This window comes from Balaenoptera ricei, chromosome 1 (genome assembly GCF_028023285.1).
Source record: "Balaenoptera ricei isolate mBalRic1 chromosome 1, mBalRic1.hap2, whole genome shotgun sequence".
NCBI classification, from domain to species: domain Eukaryota; kingdom Metazoa; phylum Chordata; class Mammalia; order Artiodactyla; family Balaenopteridae; genus Balaenoptera; species Balaenoptera ricei.
The window spans coordinates 16,402,301-16,419,478 of NC_082639.1; the positions used below are offsets into that span (position 1 = coordinate 16,402,301).

A 17,178-nucleotide genomic window follows, 5' to 3' on the forward strand; every position below is an offset into this window, starting at 1 on the left:
GGACTTCCCTAGTGGTCCAGTGGTTAAGAATCTGCCTTCCAATGCAGGGGACGCGGGTTCGATCCCTGGTCAGGGAACTAAGATCCCACATGCCATGGGGCAACTAAGCCCCCGGGCTGCAACTACTGAGCCTGCATGCCACAACTAGAGAGCCCTCGCGCTCTGGAGCCCACACGCCACAACTAGAGAGAAGCCCACGCGCCACAACAAAGAGCCCGTGCCACAACTAAGACCCGCCACAGCTATAAATAAATAAATAAATAAATAAATAAATAAATAAATAAATAAATGAAAGTAGCAAATACTCTAGACATTGATAAGACAATTGTGTGTAAGAGGGTAGGAAATAAACCCCACAAAAATTCAGCAGTCTCCCACCTTAGTGACATCTCCAGGGGTCCAGTGGTGTGGGACATGTCAAGATATGTCTTCTAGGGTAAAGGACAAATTGTTGCTTTTGTCACCTCCTACACCCAAAAGAGAGGCACAATGTCTAGTGAGTCTTTTTGGATTTTGGAGGCAACATATTCCACAGTTAGGTGTGCTACGAGGGCCCACTTACCAATTAACCTTCAAAGCTGCTAGTTTGAGTAGCACCAGAACAAGAGAAGGTTCTGCAACAGGTCCAGGCTGCTGTGTAAGCTGCTCCGCCACTTGGGCCACACGATCCAGCAGATCCAACGGCACTTGGAGTGTCACTGGCAGTTGGAGATGTTTGGAGCCTTTGGCAGGTTCCCACAGGTAAATCATAGAACAGACCCTTAGGATTTTGTGGGTGACTACTCTTTTTGGGAAACAGCTTTTGGCTTGCTACTGGCCACTTGACCATAGGCTACCCCATTACCATGTGATCTGAGCTGCCCTTCATGAACTAGGTACTGTCTGACCTACCAAGCCATAAGAGTGGGCAGTACCATTGTGCTCATTATGAAATGCAGGTGGTATCGTCGAGACTGTACTTGAAGAGGCCCAGAAGGCACAAGTAAATTTCATGAGGAAGTGGTCCAAATGCTCATGACTCCTATTCCCACTACATTACCTTCTCTCTCCCATCCCACACTTACGGCCTCCTGCAGAGTTGCTGGCAACCAGCTGACTGAGGAAGAGAAAACTCAGGCTTGGTTTACACATGGTTCTGCACCAAGTAAACATCTACAGCAGTACAGCCTCTTTCTAGGACATCCCTGAAGGACAGTGATGAAGGGGAATCCTTCCAGTGGGCAGAATTTCAAGCAGTGCACCTGATTATTCATCTTGCTTAGAAGATGAAATGGCCAGAGGTATGAGTCTATATTGATTCATAGGCTATGCTCAGTGGTTAGCTGGGTCATAAGGGACTCGGAAAGAACATGATGGGAAAATTGATGGCAAGGAGGTCCCTGAACACAGTCTTTCTGCCAAATTTACCATCCGTGGACTTATAGTATCGCTTCTGATCAAGGAACTCACTTCACAGCAAACAAAATCTGGCAATTGACCTGTGCTCATGGAATTCACTAGTTTTATCATGTTCCCCATTATCCTGGAGCAGTTGGCTTTATAGAATGGTGTACTGGCCTTTTTTTTTCTTTTTAATAAATTTATTTATTTATTTTTGGCTGTGTCGGGTCTTCGTTGCTGCACGCAGGCTTTCTCTAGTTGCAGCAAGCGGGGGCTACTCTTCGTTGCGGTGCGAGGGCTTCTCACTGCGGCGGCTTCTCTTGTTGTGGATTACGGGCCCTAGGCGCGTGGGCTTCAGTAGTTGTTGCGCATGGGCTTAGCTGCTCTGCGGTATGTGGGATCTTCTCGGACCAGGGCTCGAAGCTGTGTCCCCTGTATTGGCAGGCGAATTCTTAACCATTGTGCCACCAGGGAAGTCCCTGTACTGGCCTTTTGAAGACTCAATTACAGGGCCATCTAGGTAGCAATACCTTGCAGGGCTGCAGCAATGTCCTCCATGCTGTATATGCTCTAAATCAGCATCCAATGGATGGTGCTGTTTTTCTCGTAGCCAGGATTCACAGGGCCAGGAATCAAAGGGTGGAAATAAGAGTGGGTCCTCTCCCTATTATGCCTAGTGATCTACTAGCAACATTTTTGCTCCCTGTCCCCTGTGACCTTAGGATCTGCTGATCTAGAGGTCTTAGTTCTAAAGGGAGGAATGAATGATTCCACTACGCAATGTGGCAATGAGTATATTGAATTGCCACCCAGCCACTTTGGGCTCCTCATGCCTCAGAATTAACAGGCAAATAAGGAGGTTTCTATAGTGGCTGGGGCAATTGATCCTGACTACCAAGGGCAAGTTGGATTGCTACTCTACAATGGTAACAAGGAAGAGTATGTCTGGAATACAGGAGCTGCCTTATGGCATCTCTACCATGTCCTGTGAATAAAGCCAAAGAAAAACTACAACAACCCAACATAAGCAGGACTGTTAATGGCTCAGACCTTTCAAGAATGAAGATTTGGGTCACTCCATCAGGCAAAGAGTCATGACCAACTAAGAGGCTTGTTGAGGGCAAAGGAAATATGGAATGAGTAATGGAAGAAGGGAGTTATAAAGACCAGCTCTGACCACATTGCAGAAACGAGGATTCAAATAGTTATGAATATCTCTTCCTTATTTTGTTATGAATATGTTTGTATGTATATTATCCAAATATTTTTGTTTTCTTCCCTCTCCTATTCTCTTATCATCTAATATAAGATCTATCAATAAGAGTTAAGCTTATTTTCAGAATTTAGGTTACAGAATATCAAAGGAGAAAAGTGAACATCACCCAAAGACTCGGCATCCTCTTTTTGAGAAGGGTTGGTGTGTTTCGGTTGTAGGCAGGATAGTTGTATCATGTTTAGGTGGAAGTATGATTTCATTATTGTCTTTATTTTAAAACTGTGATTTAAATGAGCTAAATAGGGGGAAATTAAAACTGTTCCGTGACCTTAAAAATTTTTTTTTGTCAAAACATTAACAACTCCTTCTAGCCTCAGTCTAGTCTTCCAACTAGATAAGATTTATTAAGCTACCATTCATACATGGAAAACAGTATGGAGGTTCCTCAAAAAACTAAAAACAGAGTTGCCATATGATCCAGCAATCCCACTCCTGGGCATATATCCAGAGGAAACTATGATTCTATAAGAGTGCTTGCTTCAGCAGCACATATACTAAAATTGGAACGATACAGAGAAGATTAGCATGGCCCCTGCGCAGTGCTTTGTGACCACCTAGAGGGGTGGGATAGAGAGGGTGGGAGGGAGTGCAAGAGGGAGGAGATATGGGGATATATGTATATGTATAGCTGATTCACTTTGTTATAAAGCAGACACTAACACACCATTGTAAAGCAATTATACTCCAGTAAAGATGTTAAAAAAAAAAAAGATACATGTACCGCTATGTTCATAGCAGCACTATTCACAATAGCCAAGACATGGAGGCAACCTAAATGTCCATCGACAGATGAATGGATAAAGAAGATGTGGTACATGTATACAATGGAATATTACTCAGCCATAAAAAAGAATGAAATAATGCCACTTGCAGCAACATGGATGGACCTAGAGATAATCATACTAAGTGAAGTAAGTCAGAAAGAGAAAGACAAATACAATATGAGATCACTTACATGTGGAATCTAAAATACAACACAAATAAACATCTACAAAACAGAAACAGACTCACAGACATAGAGAACAGACTCGTGGTTGCCAAGGGGGAGGAGTGGTGGGGGAGGGATGGATTGGGAGTTTGGGATTAGCGGATGCAAACTATTATACATAGAATGGATAAACAACAAGGTCCTACTGTATAGCACAGGGAACTATATTCAATATCCTGTAATAAACCATAATGGAAAAGAGTAGGAAAAAGAATATATATGTATAACTGAATCACTTTATTGTACAGCAGAAATTAATACAACATTGTAAATCAAATATACTTCAATAAAATTGAAAAAAAAAAAGATACCATTTATAGAAGTACTTTCATTTCCTGACAGCATCCAAACTAAAGCCCCATTTCATTAAACCCTCCTCAAGATCACCTACCACAAGACCAAATTCTATAATAAGTATTTTCCAACACCCACTTACTGAGACACCCTATGATTCCCATAGTGTGCGTGCTCTCTGATGCAACAAGCAATAATCCCAATTTGTCCAACCACCGGTGTGTTCCTGGAGGTCTTTGCCTAAAGGGCACTGACACTTGTTTATTCTAAGCATCTTATTTTCTGTTGTTGCTACTGTAAATGAGTTTTCCTCATCCATCATATCTTCTAATTGGTAAGTATTTGTGTGTATGAGTGCTATTTATTGTTACATGTTAATTTTATAACCTGCTTCTTTGATGAATTCTTTTATTAAGTTAATTTTATCATTTATTCTCTAGGGTTTTTCAGGTACACAATCATGTCATCTGCAAGTAGAGATCATTTTATTTTTGCTTTTCTGATTCCTGGCTAATTACATTGGCTAATCCATCTGGAACCAGGGTAAATAGTGGGGGAGATACTGGGAGACTGTCTTTTCCTGACCATATATTCCATATTTGGGCTACTGTAAATAATGCCACAATGAACATTGGAGTGCATATATCTTTTCAAATTAGAGTTTTTGTTGTCCTCTAAAAAATACCCAGAAGTGGAATTACTGGATCATATGGTAGTTCAATTTTTATTTTTTTTTAAAGATTTATTTATTTATTTATTGGCTGTGTTGCGTCTTGTTGCTGTGCGCGGGCTTTCTCTAGTTGGGGCGAGCAGGGGCTACTCTTCGTTGCGGTGCGTGGGCTTCTCATTGCGGTGGCTTCTCTTGTTGTGGAGCACGGGCTCTAGGCTTGCGGGCTTCAGTAGCTGCAGCACGTAGGTTTCAGTAGTTGTGGCTCGTGGGCTCTAGAGCACAGGCTCAGTAGTTGTGGTGCACGGGCTTAGTTGCTCTGCGGCATGTGGGATCTTCCCAGACCAGGGCTCGAACCCGTGTCCCCTGCATTGTCAGGCAGATTCTTAACCACTGCACCACCAGGGAAGCCCTCAATTTTTAATTTTTTGAGGAACCTCCATACGGTTCCATAGGCTGTACCAATTTACATTCCCACCAACAGTGCACAAGGGCTCCCTTTCCTCCACATCCTTGCCAAGACTTGTTATTTATTGTCTTTTTGATAATAGCCATTCTGACAGGTGCGAGGTCGTATCTCATTGTGGTTTTAATTTGCATTTCCCTGATGATTAATGATGTGGAGCATCTTTTCATGTGTCTGTTAGCCCATATATCTTTTTTGGAAAAATGTCTATTCAGATTTTCTGCCCATTTTTTTTAATTGGGTTTTTTTTTGATGTTGAGTTGTATGAATTCCTTGTATACTTGGATATTAACCCCTTACCAGATATATCTTCCCCCATTTGCAAATAGCTTCCCCTATTCAATTGGCTGCCTTTCCATTTGTTGATAGTCCCCTTCGCTGGGCAGATGTTTTTCTGTAGTTTTGCTATTTGTTGAATCTGAATGAGATCCCTGCTGGGTAGAGTAATCTTGGTTGTAGGTTTTTCCCTTTCATCACTTTAAATGTGTCCTGCCACTCCCTTCTGGCTTGCAGAGTTTCTGCTGAAAGATCAGCTGTTAACCTTATGGGGATTCCCTTGTATGTTATTCATTGTTTTGTAGTTTTGCTATTTGAAGGACAGTTGGGTTCAATGTAACATCCTTGGATTGCTTTCGTAAGTTTCTTGAGAATGCTGCTCCACTATTGCTTTTCTTTGCATCTTATTTATTTGTTATTGCATCAAAATATATATAAATATGTATAACATTTATCACTTTAACCATTCATAAGTGTACAATTCAGTGGCATTAAATACATTTACAATGTTGTGTAACCACCACCACTATCTATACCTAAAACTTTTTCATCATCTCCAGCAAAAACTCTGTACCTATTGAACTATAACTTCCCCTTCCCTCGCTCCCTCCAGCCTCTGGTAATCTCTATTCTATTTTCTGTCTCTATGAATTTGTTTATTCTAGGTACCTCATATAATGTATGTTATTTTTTAAAAAGTCTGCCTAAGTTATTTCATATTTTTGCCTGGAGGCCCTGCTTTCTATCTTTAAAGTCCAATAGCTTTACAAGGATCTATCTTAGAGTTGATTGCTCAATGTCAATTTACATAGTACCCAGTGAACCCTTTTGATGTGTAGATGCAGGTCTTTTATTTCTAGAAAGTCTTCCTGGATTATAGTTTTAAATGTTAGCTCTTTGCCTGTCTTTCATTTCCACCATTTTCTCTCTGACCGTTTTTACTTTATCTAATTTTTGTCCTCTTGGTTGTCTTCCTGCTTTTCTTCAATGTCCTTTAGTAAGTTTTCATTTGAATCTATTGTCCCTTGGACACCTTTTAGTTTAATCTTCATTTATGATATGATTTTGTTATTTTCTTCTCCAAGATCAATTCTCATTTCTTTTCTTCCTCTTTTTTTGGCCATTTCTGCTGTCAGTTTTTGTATTTCTGATTTGAGGTATTTTTCCGTATCCCTAAAGGCTTATTTGAGGATATTTAATTCAGTTTGGAGTGTCGTGTTAGTTTTCTTCTGCTGAGATGCTCTGATTTGCATTTATTTTCTCTTTTTTTTTTAACAGTAGTTTTGAATGTATGTGATCTGCCTTTTTACAGTCCTAGTCATTCATGGACAGGACTTCTTATTCAAGCTTGCCCTCTGCTGTACGTCCTTCAGTCCCTGTTCAACATCCTTTATAAACAGTGTGGAGGAGGAGGTGGTGGTGTGGTGGGGGAATTGGCTTTTCTTAGGTCTCACTTTTTTTAATTCAAGTATAATTGACTTACACTATCATATTAGCTTTCTTGTTTGTTTTTTAGGATTCTTACTTTTCCCTTCTTAATCCCTTCTTTCCTTCACTATCACATCTACAAGGGAACCAGCCCTACTCTATATATCTGCTTCTCTCCAAGAAGCAGTGCTTCTACAAATCTACCCTTTCTATTCTTTCCAGATTCCTCCCAGTTCCTGGTGCTGCTGGTGGCTATTATGCCCCAACTGTGTTCAGTGTTTTGGCATTTGGTGTTGGACATCCTGAGAGTGATTTTGTCTGTGGGTCACCTAAGACTGCCACGCCCCTCTACTGTTTTTCACAATGTCTCTGAAACCTTCTCTCCATCACTCTCGGCACCCACAGGCTTGCAGCTGTATGTGGTGGGACTTCTGTTGGAATTTGGATTATTTCTCTACTTCAAGTAATTCAAGGTTCCTGTGTGGTTTTATTTCCTTTCTTTGTTGATTTACCTTCCTTTGGGGGTTGGGTGAGTGGGTACACTTGAAATTAGGGCGCCACCTTTGTCCTCCAAGCCTGGAAGTCCTGGTAAATGCACTTGACATTTAATAAACACTGTCAAATTGGCCCTCACAGTGGGTGGCAGTACCCAGTTCCCTACGTCCTTACCAATGCTTAATATCAAATATCATCACTTTTGTTGAACTGATGGGTGAAAAATGTTACCTCATCGTAATTTTAAATGCATTTCTCATATTATTAGTGGGATTATCGTTTCAAAAATTTTTTTTCTTTTTGTATTTTTTTCTTCTCTGAATGATCTCTTTAAATCTTTTGCTCTCTTTTTCACCTGATTGGGTTTTTTTTTATTTTATGAGTTGCTTATATATATTCTGGATCATTAGCTATGCATGTTGCAAATTTTTTCTTCCAGTCTGTCACTTAAAAAAATATATATATTTATTTATTTGTCTGCATTGGGTCCTTGTTGCAGTGTGCAGGCTCTTCGTTGTGGCGTGCGGGCTTCTCTCTAGTTGTGGTGTGCGGGTTTTCTCTTCTCTAGTTGTGGCGCGGGTTCCAGAGCTCGTGGGCTCTGTAGTTTGTGGCATGCAGGCTCTCTAGTTGAGGCGCACAAGCTCAGCAGTTGTGGCGTGTGGGCTTAGTTGTCCTGCGGCATGTGGGTTCTTAGTTCCCTGACCAGGGATCGAACCCGTGTCCCCTGCATAGGAAGGCAGATCTTTACCACTGGGCCCGTCACTTGTTTTTTAATTCAAAAAATTTTAAATTGAAGTATAGTTGATTTACAATGTTGTGTTAGTTTCAGATGTACAGCAAAGTGATGCAGTTTTTATATATATGTATGTATATATATATTTTTTCAGATTCTTTTCCATTATAGGTTATTACAAGATATTGAATATAGTTCCCTGTGCTATATAGTAGATCCGTGTTGTTTATCTAATCTTTTATTTATTGTATCTTGTTTATAAATGAATTATCTTCATGTTGCCAAATGTATTAGTCTTTTCCTTTTATGTTTTTTTTTCTTTATTCACTTGTATCTTTGTGTATGTGTCTTTAAAGGGCTTTTTAAAAAATTTAATTTATTTATCTATCTTTGGCTGCGTTGGGTCTTCGTTGCTGCACGTGGGCTTTCTCTAGTTGTGGTGAGCGGGGGCCACTCTTCGTTGCGGGGCTCGGGCCTCTCATTGCGGTGGCCCCTCTTGCTGTGGAGCACAGGCTCCAGGCGTGCAGGCTTCAGTAGTTGTGGCACGTGGGCTCAGTAATTATGGCACACGGGCTTAGTTGCTCTGTGGCATGTGGGATCTTTCTGGACCAGGGCTCGAACCCGTGTCCTCTGCATTGGCAGGTGGATTCTTAACTGCACCACCAGGGAAGTCCAAGTGTGTGTGTGTGTGTGTGTGTGTGTGTGTGTGTGTGTGTGTCTTTGGATGATAGGATTATGGTAGATTTTCATTTCTTTAGAGTTTTTTTTCAATATTTTTAGAAATTCTACAATTACTTTCATATTTGTGAATAGCTGTGTCTTTTCAAAGATGACTTTGCCTACCCAAAGTCATGAACATCTTCTGTAATATTTCATCTAATACTTTTATAGTTACTGCATGTTTAAGTCTCCAGTATGTGTAGAATTTATCGCTGTGATCACTGTGTGTGAAAACTGTGTGAGAGAGGCAAGATCTAGATTCATTTTTTTCCCAAGTGGATATCCTAACACGATTTATTAAATGGTTCATCATTTCCCAAGTGATTTAAAGGGCTTCCTTTATCCTATACTAGTTCCCACATATACATAGAATTGTTTGTCTCCCTAATCTATTCAAGTTGTTCCATTTCTCTAATCCTACACCAACACCACATCATACTACTTACTAAAGCTTTATAACATATTCTGAGAGAACCAGCTCCCTCATTATTCTTTTTCAAAATTGTCTTGGTCATGTGTATTTTCTATTCCATGTGAATCAGCTTATCAAATTCCATGAAAATTATCTTGGAAGTTTGGTTGAAAGTACATGGAAATTATAGATTAACGTGGGGGAGAACTTTTCCATTCATGATAAGGGTATTCATCTGCATTTATTCAGGTCTTCTTTTATGGTCTTCTGGAAAGTTTTAGTTTTCTTTGTAAAGGTCTCACCCATTTTTCATTATTATTGTAGTAGATTCTTTAAAGTTTAGAATATTGTCTCATCCCTCCCTCTGCAGTTCCTCAACCCTTATGGAGAGTCTCTGCTGAATCCTTTTGCTTTCACAATTAATTATTATTATAGGTTGTATACATTTTCTAGTTGTTCTCAATCGCATCTTGCATGCGTTTCTATCTCCTTAACTGTAGGATAAACTCCTAGAGGGTCGAGCTGGGGTTTTAATTCCTGCTTGGGGAGGGGGGCATGCTTTGGAAGCGGAGGATCTGCTGCTAACAAAAAAGGGAGGCAGTTCGGAAAGGGAGAAGCAGGGGCCCCAGGGCTCAGAGTGGGGAAGAGAAAGGAGCCTGTTCACTTGGTCATTGGGAAAGGGAGAGTGTCGGTAAGATGGGCCTCTGCAGGAAAAAATGTCTCCCTTCTGCACCTTCAGCCTGTGTGTGTGTGTGTGTGTGTGTGCGCTTCCCGAGGCGGTACTGTTTTTAGCAGCCTCTCATATTTTCATGTGAGATGAAGGCAGACCGGAGTGATGCTTCTACAAGTAGGGGGCACTAAAGACTGCCAGCAAATCACCAGAAACCAGGCTTCTAGCCTAGATTCTCCCTCACATTCCTCAGCAGGAATCAACTCTGCCAACACCTCAGTCTCAGACTTCTAGCCTCCAGAACTGTGAGACAATAAATTTCTGTTGTATTAGCCACCACGTTGTCATAGTTTGTTATGGCAGCCCTGGCACTAAGACACTCTGGTAGGAGAGGGAAGCCTGTATGAGCCACCTGCTCGGGACTGGAGGTCAGAAATGGCTTCCTAGAGGTGCTGCTGAGCTGGGCATTGAAGGATGGGTAGGAGTTTATCAGCCAAAAGAAGTCAGCGAAAAGTATTCCAGGCAGAGGGAAGAATACATGCAAAACCCAGGAGGAGGCATGAGTGTATGTCAGAGACTCTTCCTTGAACTTCTTCGAATTCCCCTTCTCCTGCCTGCCCTGCCCAAGCACCTGAGGCCTGGAAACCCACTGCCGACATCCTTTGCTCCAAGATAATGGAAAAATTATTTTTACCAGGAGGTTCCTTGAGCCCATGTGGTGACATGCATCATTCTCACCAGCAGGGGGCCCTTACACAATCATATGGATGAAGGAAGTGTGGGCAGGTGGGCATAGGCACTGCGTAACCATCTGGCATTTGTCAGGGTCCAAGGCCTCTGCTCTGGAGAGGAGGTGCAGTAGGCTCTGGGGGTGCTAGCAGCTCTGTGCTGGCCGGGTGCCCTCCCTCAGCTCCACAGGACACACACCGCCCCAGAAGGACACACACTTGGACCAACATGGCCCTCGGTACAAGTACTTTATTTCAGTTACAATAGTGCCACACCAAAACTACAGTAGCACAAAACATGATAATACAAAAAATAGATTCCAAGCTCCAAACCCCATGTCCATGTGCCCACGGAGAAGCCGCCCCTATGGCTCCCCAGGCCTAGGAGGAAGGGGCCTCTCAGAGGGCAGCTGCCCAAGGCTCTGCGGGGGAGGCAGTGGGAGTGCTTCCTTTGCTTCCATCCCTGCTGGTCCCGAGTCCTCCTCGGCCTGCCCCCTGCCACTCCCTGAAGCAATGAGGGCAGAGGACGTTCCCTCCGGCTGGACCCTCAGCCCTAGGACCCCTGCTTCTGGCTGGCAGGTCCCAGCCCACGGTGCCGGGACTGCGACCCTCCTCGGGGAAGGCTGGAGGGCAGGAGGGTGGTGGAGGGGAGGGCGCAGGCCCAGGAGAGCCAGTCCCTCCGCGGTGAGGTGCGCACGGCGGGCTCCCCACTCCAGCTCCTTCTCTGGCTCCTGTCCTCCCTTTCCTCTGAAGAGACAGCAGGCTCGCCGCTGGTGGGGACCAGGGGCCTCACCTGGAGCCCGCTGCCAACACCCCTGCCCCAGAGGCAGGGCCGAGCTGAAGGTGGGCGAGGCAGTGGCCGAGCCTCTGCTCACCGTGGGCGAGGAGAACTCCGGCTCCCTGTGGGAGCGGGGCTGGCCCGGCGGCCTGGTTGCCAGGCAGGAGGGCTGAGGCGGCTCCTGCCTCGGTCATGGGTGCCTGCTTCCTCAGGGCCAGCCTGGGGCTACGCGAGCTCCACCAGGTGGGGAGCCCAGAGAAACTGTGGCCGCAGGGAGGGGACCACATTCCTGGTCCCCTAGCACCTCAGGCCAGACCAACCAGGTTGGGGAGCCTTCCCCTCGCAGCCTCCCGTGGCTAAGTGCATCCCCCAAGAAGAGAAGTGGATCTTGCTACAAGTATCGTCTTTTTTTTTTTTTTTTTCTATTTTTTTTAAAAATTAATTTATTAATTTTATTATTTATGGCTGTGCTGGGTCTTCGTTTCTGTGCGAGGGCTTTCTCTAGTTGCGGCGAGCGGGGGCCACTCTTCATCGCGGTGCGCGGGCCTCTCACTATCGCGGCCTCTGTTGTTGCGGAGCACAGGCTCCAGACGCGCAGGCTCAGCAATTGTGGCTCACGGGCCTAGTTGCTCCGCGGCATGTGGGATCTTCCCAGACCAGGGCTCGAACCCGTGTCCTCTGCACTGGCAGGCAGACTCTCAACCACTAGTGCCACCAGGGAAGCCCCCAAGTATCGTCTTGATTCAACCCAAGGGGCTGAGGGTGGGCCGGAGCCCAGGGCAAGTTCAGGGGCTCTTCAGACTCCTGACCTCAGTGCCGCAGACCTGCAGGCCAGAGCCTCTGGGTGGCCATGAGGGGCAGCTGTGTGGCACTGGCAGTAGGGGGTATGGCCTTGTGTTCCAGTCAGGACACTTGGGGGGCTTCATGGAGGAGGCCAAGGGGCCCCTGGGGGCGGAGGGCTGTCTCCTTGCGGGGAGCCCAGGCGCAGCCTTGGATAAGGCACTAGAGAAGGGCGGGCGGGCCTGGCTGCGGTCCTGGGAGCCCGGCCCGGGCCAGTGGTGGAGGATGGAGCTTGAAGGGAGGATTTGGGCCCTTGGGCAATGAGAGCTGCCTTCTCTTTCCTTCTTCCCTGGGAGAAGAGGGTCTGCAAGGCAGAACCCAAAGTGGCTGGGATGGCAGGATGCTGCAGAGAGGCAACAGGCCCCGGGACTGACAGGGGGCAGCCAAAAGAAGGGGGACAGAAAGAGGACATCTATGGCATGGCAGAGTACACCTGATGGGGATGTCTCAGCCTCGCAGGGCTCCTGTGACCCGGATCCAGGGTGCTCGGGCACCTCCAGACAGGGTTTGAGGGCCCTGACCTGGCCTCATGTAGCCATCAGTCCCCTGCTGTGACTTTGGGGTCAGATCTTCCTTGCTGGGGTTCCCACTCTTGGACTCTGGGGACAGAGGCAGGCACACTGAGGGGGCGGTACCAACGAGCTGGCCCCTCCCTCTGCCGGGCCTCTGTGCCTCTCCTCTCTGCACCAGGGGACCAAGAACCAAGGGAGGAGGCTGAAACCGCACACCCCAAGGACGGAGGCAGCTCTCCATTAGGGGACCTGCTCAGTGGCTGGGGATCCTGCTTCAGCCCAACCTTGCAGCAAGTGAGGAAGCGAGGGGGGTAAATCAGTGGGGCTTGTCCACAGGTTATTTAGAAAAACAGAACATAATAAATATAATCAATCCTTTCCTTAAAAAAAAAAAAAAGTGTTTCAAATGCGTTATTTCCCTGAAGATTTCCAGTGTATTCCACAATGTTTAAAAAATAGTTTCCCCAAAAATACATCTTTAAAGCACTGACACAGTGGTGTTTGTGGTGTATCTGGCGCTGGACGTGGGCAGGAGGCTGTGTCCCGCTGCCCGTGTCGGCGTCGGGCCCAGGCCTGGTGAGCAACCAGCCTGACACCCAAATGCCCATCAGAGTTGACACACGTGTGCCTGGGATGACCGGGTCTTCACAGGGGAGCAAATCTCGGATTAATGTGAGAACCCACATCACAGACTTGGTTCGGGCTGAAAACCCTCCAGCGAGGGGAAGGGGGCCCGAGGTGGCCGATGGGGCCGGGCGACGCCCTGGACGCCGGATGGCGCGGGCAGCCTTGTCGGCCCCGCCCCGGGGGCTGGTCCTCAGCCCCTGCCCTGCTTCCTCCGTCTTGGTTCTTGGTGCTCCACCCCTCTCACCACACTTCACACTTGTGACGAGGGTTCATGGGTGAGCCGGGCGGGCAGTGGAAGTGTTCCGAGAACTCCCTGGAGTTGGAGATGGAGCCGATGACCCGGAAGCGGGATGGGCTGTGGGGATCGGTGATGAGACCTTCGTGCGAGCTCTCGGGTGTGCGGACGGAGCACCAGACCTTCGGGGGAGCGACATGGGAGAGGCCAGGGTCACTGCGGGGCCCTGGGGCCGCCAGACTGGCCCCATCACCACAGCAGGGAAATAAGGGCCCCGCCTGGTTCTGAGACCCCCGGGGGGCCAGGAGAGCCTGTCAAGTGGGTTAGGAAGAGACAGGGGCTGGTGGGACCCCATCCCAGCTTCCTCTGCTGCAGCCAGAGCAGCTGTCTGTCTGTTCCAGGCATCTTCGTGACATTTCACCTGAACGAAGGATTCTGCCCCAAAACCAGTTTGAGTCCAGATCACTCACTTCCCGGGCAGAAAGAACTGTCTAATGGCCTGGTGGCTCCGGGCACCAACAGAAGGCTACATGCTGAATGCCAGCTCAAGGAACAGCCCGGGACGTCTTGAGTTTTCAAGACATTTCCAGAACCCCAGAAGCAGAAGGGCCCTTAGCAGTCACCTCGTCCTCTCACCTACCTGATGCAAGAATTCCTCTAATAGCATTCTTGGCCCTTCCTTGAATTTCTCTAATGATGAAGCTCACCTCCTTACAGGGTAAATGCCCCGTGGACGGACCAATGAGCTAGGGCTTCCCAGTTTGAGGAAATTTGCCTTTTGAGTTTCAGAGCTCCTGGAACTCAAGATGGTAGAGTGTGTCTGAGTTTGGCTTTCCTCTAATGAACTCACCTGTGCAAACCCCAGGAAGAAGAGCTGGTTATTGGTGAGACCCAGGGTGGGCAACGTCTGCTCAGCCCCGTACTTCTTCACCCAGTTCTGGTAGGCCTGGGGGGAGAGGACAGAGCTCAGGGTCCCCATGACACAGGAGCAAGCGGGGTGGGGTGGGGGGCTACCATGAGAGATCAGGGAAGGTCTACCCAGTTGGGACAGGGACTAGCTTCTGGTGGTGGCCTCAGCTCAGCCTAGAGGAGCCGTCCTCTTTACCTGCACTCATTCTGAGGGGAGCTCATTCAACCCTATGGCTTTGAATACCATCTACATCTAAATACCGACGGCTCTCAAATGCACCCTTCTAGCTCCAGCTTCTTCTTGGGTATATTCAACTGCCCCAGCTGGATATCCAAGATGCATCCCAAACTTAACACACACACACACACACACACACACACACACACACACACACACACCACTTTCCCGTCACAGTAAATGACATCACCAACCACCCAGTTACTCAGGCCCAAACCCCAGGACTCTTCCCTGATTCTTCTCTTTCAATCAACCGAACAACCCAAATCTAACCACTTCTCACCTTTCCCATTGCTCTATCCTCTCTCTTGCCTGGACAACCTCACAGCAGCTTTCTAACTAGTCTCCTTGACTCAAACAGGTCCAATTCCAATCCCCTCCCAACTTAGCAACTCAAGTCATCCTCATAAAGCAGGGGTTGGCAAAATTTTCTGTAAAGGGCCGGAGAGTAAATATTTTCAGCTTTGAAAGACAAACACTCTTTTCTGCAGCAATTCAAGGGTGCCACTGCTGTGTGAAAGCAGACACAGGCACCATGGAGATGAATGGGCATGGCTGTGTCCCCCCCAATTTTTATTTATTTTTATTGATTTATCCAGCTGAGGGCTGGATGTGGCCCAGGGACTGTAGGTCAGCAGACCCTGTCGTAAAGGATAACTTAGATCATGTCATTCCTCTATTTAAAACCCCTGCAGCAGCTCTCATTGTCGCCAGAATAAAACCCAAGCTCCTTGCTCAGCCAACAGAGGCTGGCAGCCTGGTCCAGCCACGCCTCCGGCCTCCCCTCCTGCACTGGGCCCTGCCCTCCCTCCACGCTGCTCCCGTCCTCCTTCCTGTCCTTGACTACGCCAGGCTTGGGTCACTCTCATGGCCTCTGTAATTACGCTTCTTTCCCAGCTTTCTCTGCCTCTTCGTCATCATTTAGGTCTCAATTCAAATGTCACCCCCTCCAGAAGGCCTCCCCTGGCCATCCTTCCCCCCATTTTCCTTTATGACTTTGGCCTAGTTTATATTCTTCTTCTTCTTATCAATACCTGAAGTTACCTCATTTATTTGTGTAGGTTCGTATTGCCTTTCTCCCCCTCCCCACCCTGTTAGAATTGTGAGCTTTAGGACAGCAGGATCCCTGTCTGTTTTGTCACAGAATCTCCGGCGCCAACAACAGTACGTGGTGGGTAGAAAGTTCGCGATTCCCTTTCACTGACTAATGGACGTCAGGCAAGTTGCTGAATGTTTCTGGGTTGGTTTCCTCACCTGCAAAATGCGCGTGCGATACCTAATTGTAAAGCTGTCGGGGGCGCTGAGCACAGCGCCTGGCACACAGTAAGGCCTCAATACGGGGCACCTCTCAGGACTTCTGCTCTCACTACCACAGGGAGCAGGAGGCTCTGCGTCGGCCTCTGGGGTCTCCCTTCCAACTCAGCTAACATCTCTGAGTGCCACTCCGGACCAGGCCCTGAGCCCAAGTGGTCACATGCTATCTTTCTAACACCCAGCCATGCATCCTGAGGCTCAAGGAGGCTGAGTGACTTACTCCAGAACCAGGACGTGAGCCGGAAGTGGCTGCAAGACCACTGACCCTTCCCTCCTTTCCCGGGCCCACTGCTGCCTGAGTCAGTGGTGGCTTCCCCTGCAAAGGGAAGAACAGGCAGGCCTTCAGGTGGGTCTAGCCCAAGCCCTTTCTGGTGACCTTCAGTTGGGCTGGACTCAGAGTAGACAGCCTTCTATGTGCCAGTTCTGTGCTAGGTGCTTCATAGACACCCTTTCAATCAGTCCTCACTGCCACCCATTCCATAGATGTGGCAACTGAGGCTCGCAGGGCTGCTGCGCTTGCCCCAGCTTGTCTACAACCACCCTTAACTGAGAAGCAGCTGGACAGGCCCAACCTTGGCCTGGGGTGTGTGAGGAGGGGGCCTCTTACCCGATAGGCCGCCTTGAGGCCCCCATTATCAGCGATGTTCTCCCCGAGGGTGTGCCGGCCGTTCACCGGCTCCCCGTTCACGCTGTAGTTGCCGTACTGCTCCACCATGCACTCGGTCTGCTGCTTGAAAGCCTCCACGGATGAGTTCTTCCACCAGGGCCGAAGGTTCCCGTCCTTGTCATACTCCCGTCCTGCGGGGTCAGACAGAAGTGTCAGGTCGGGGGGAGAAGAGGCAGAGCTGGGACCCGTGCTGCTGGTTGTGCCTCTCCTCCCAGGGAGAAGAGATCCACCCATCTACCCACCCATCTACCACCCAGCACCGGGGAGATGAGGCCGGTCTGGGTGCTAAAGGAGCTGGATGAATTAGCTGGTCTGGGGTGGGGGGGGTAGAGGAACATGATCTCGGCAAAGGACCAGCACGTTCAAAGCTTCGGTGGAGCTGGATTCACTGTCAAGGCTGGTGAAGGGCCTCTGACCCTGAGCCAGGAGGAGGTGAACGCAGCCAGCAGTGCTAGGGTCATGGGACAGGGCCCGGCCTCCAAGGCCTTGCCTCCTCCTTCTTGGCCTTGGGAGTCCCCAAGGCAG

The 17,178-nt window shown here is 47.6% G+C and overlaps 1 protein-coding gene and 1 pseudogene across 3 annotated transcripts in view; one reads left to right on the plus strand and one right to left on the minus strand.

The window, feature by feature from the left end:
* The first annotated feature begins 3,126 nt into the window (after positions 1-3,126).
* On the plus strand, positions 3,127-3,195 carry LOC132354652 (U6 spliceosomal RNA; annotated as a pseudogene).
* Positions 3,196-10,765: 7,570 nt separating this feature from the next.
* ECE1 (endothelin converting enzyme 1) overlaps positions 10,766-17,178 on the minus strand; it is a 126,708-nt gene continuing 120,295 nt past the window's right edge. For all 3 annotated transcript variants that reach the window (XM_059915446.1, XM_059915454.1, XM_059915437.1), the window contains exons 17-19: positions 16,594-16,784; positions 14,376-14,471; positions 10,766-13,707 (exon numbers count right to left, since the gene is read on the minus strand). In XM_059915446.1, coding sequence (XP_059771429.1) covers positions 13,531-13,707; positions 14,376-14,471; positions 16,594-16,784 — 464 coding nt within the window. In that variant the 3' untranslated portion in view covers positions 10,766-13,530. The remainder of the gene's footprint in view (positions 13,708-14,375; positions 14,472-16,593; positions 16,785-17,178) is intronic.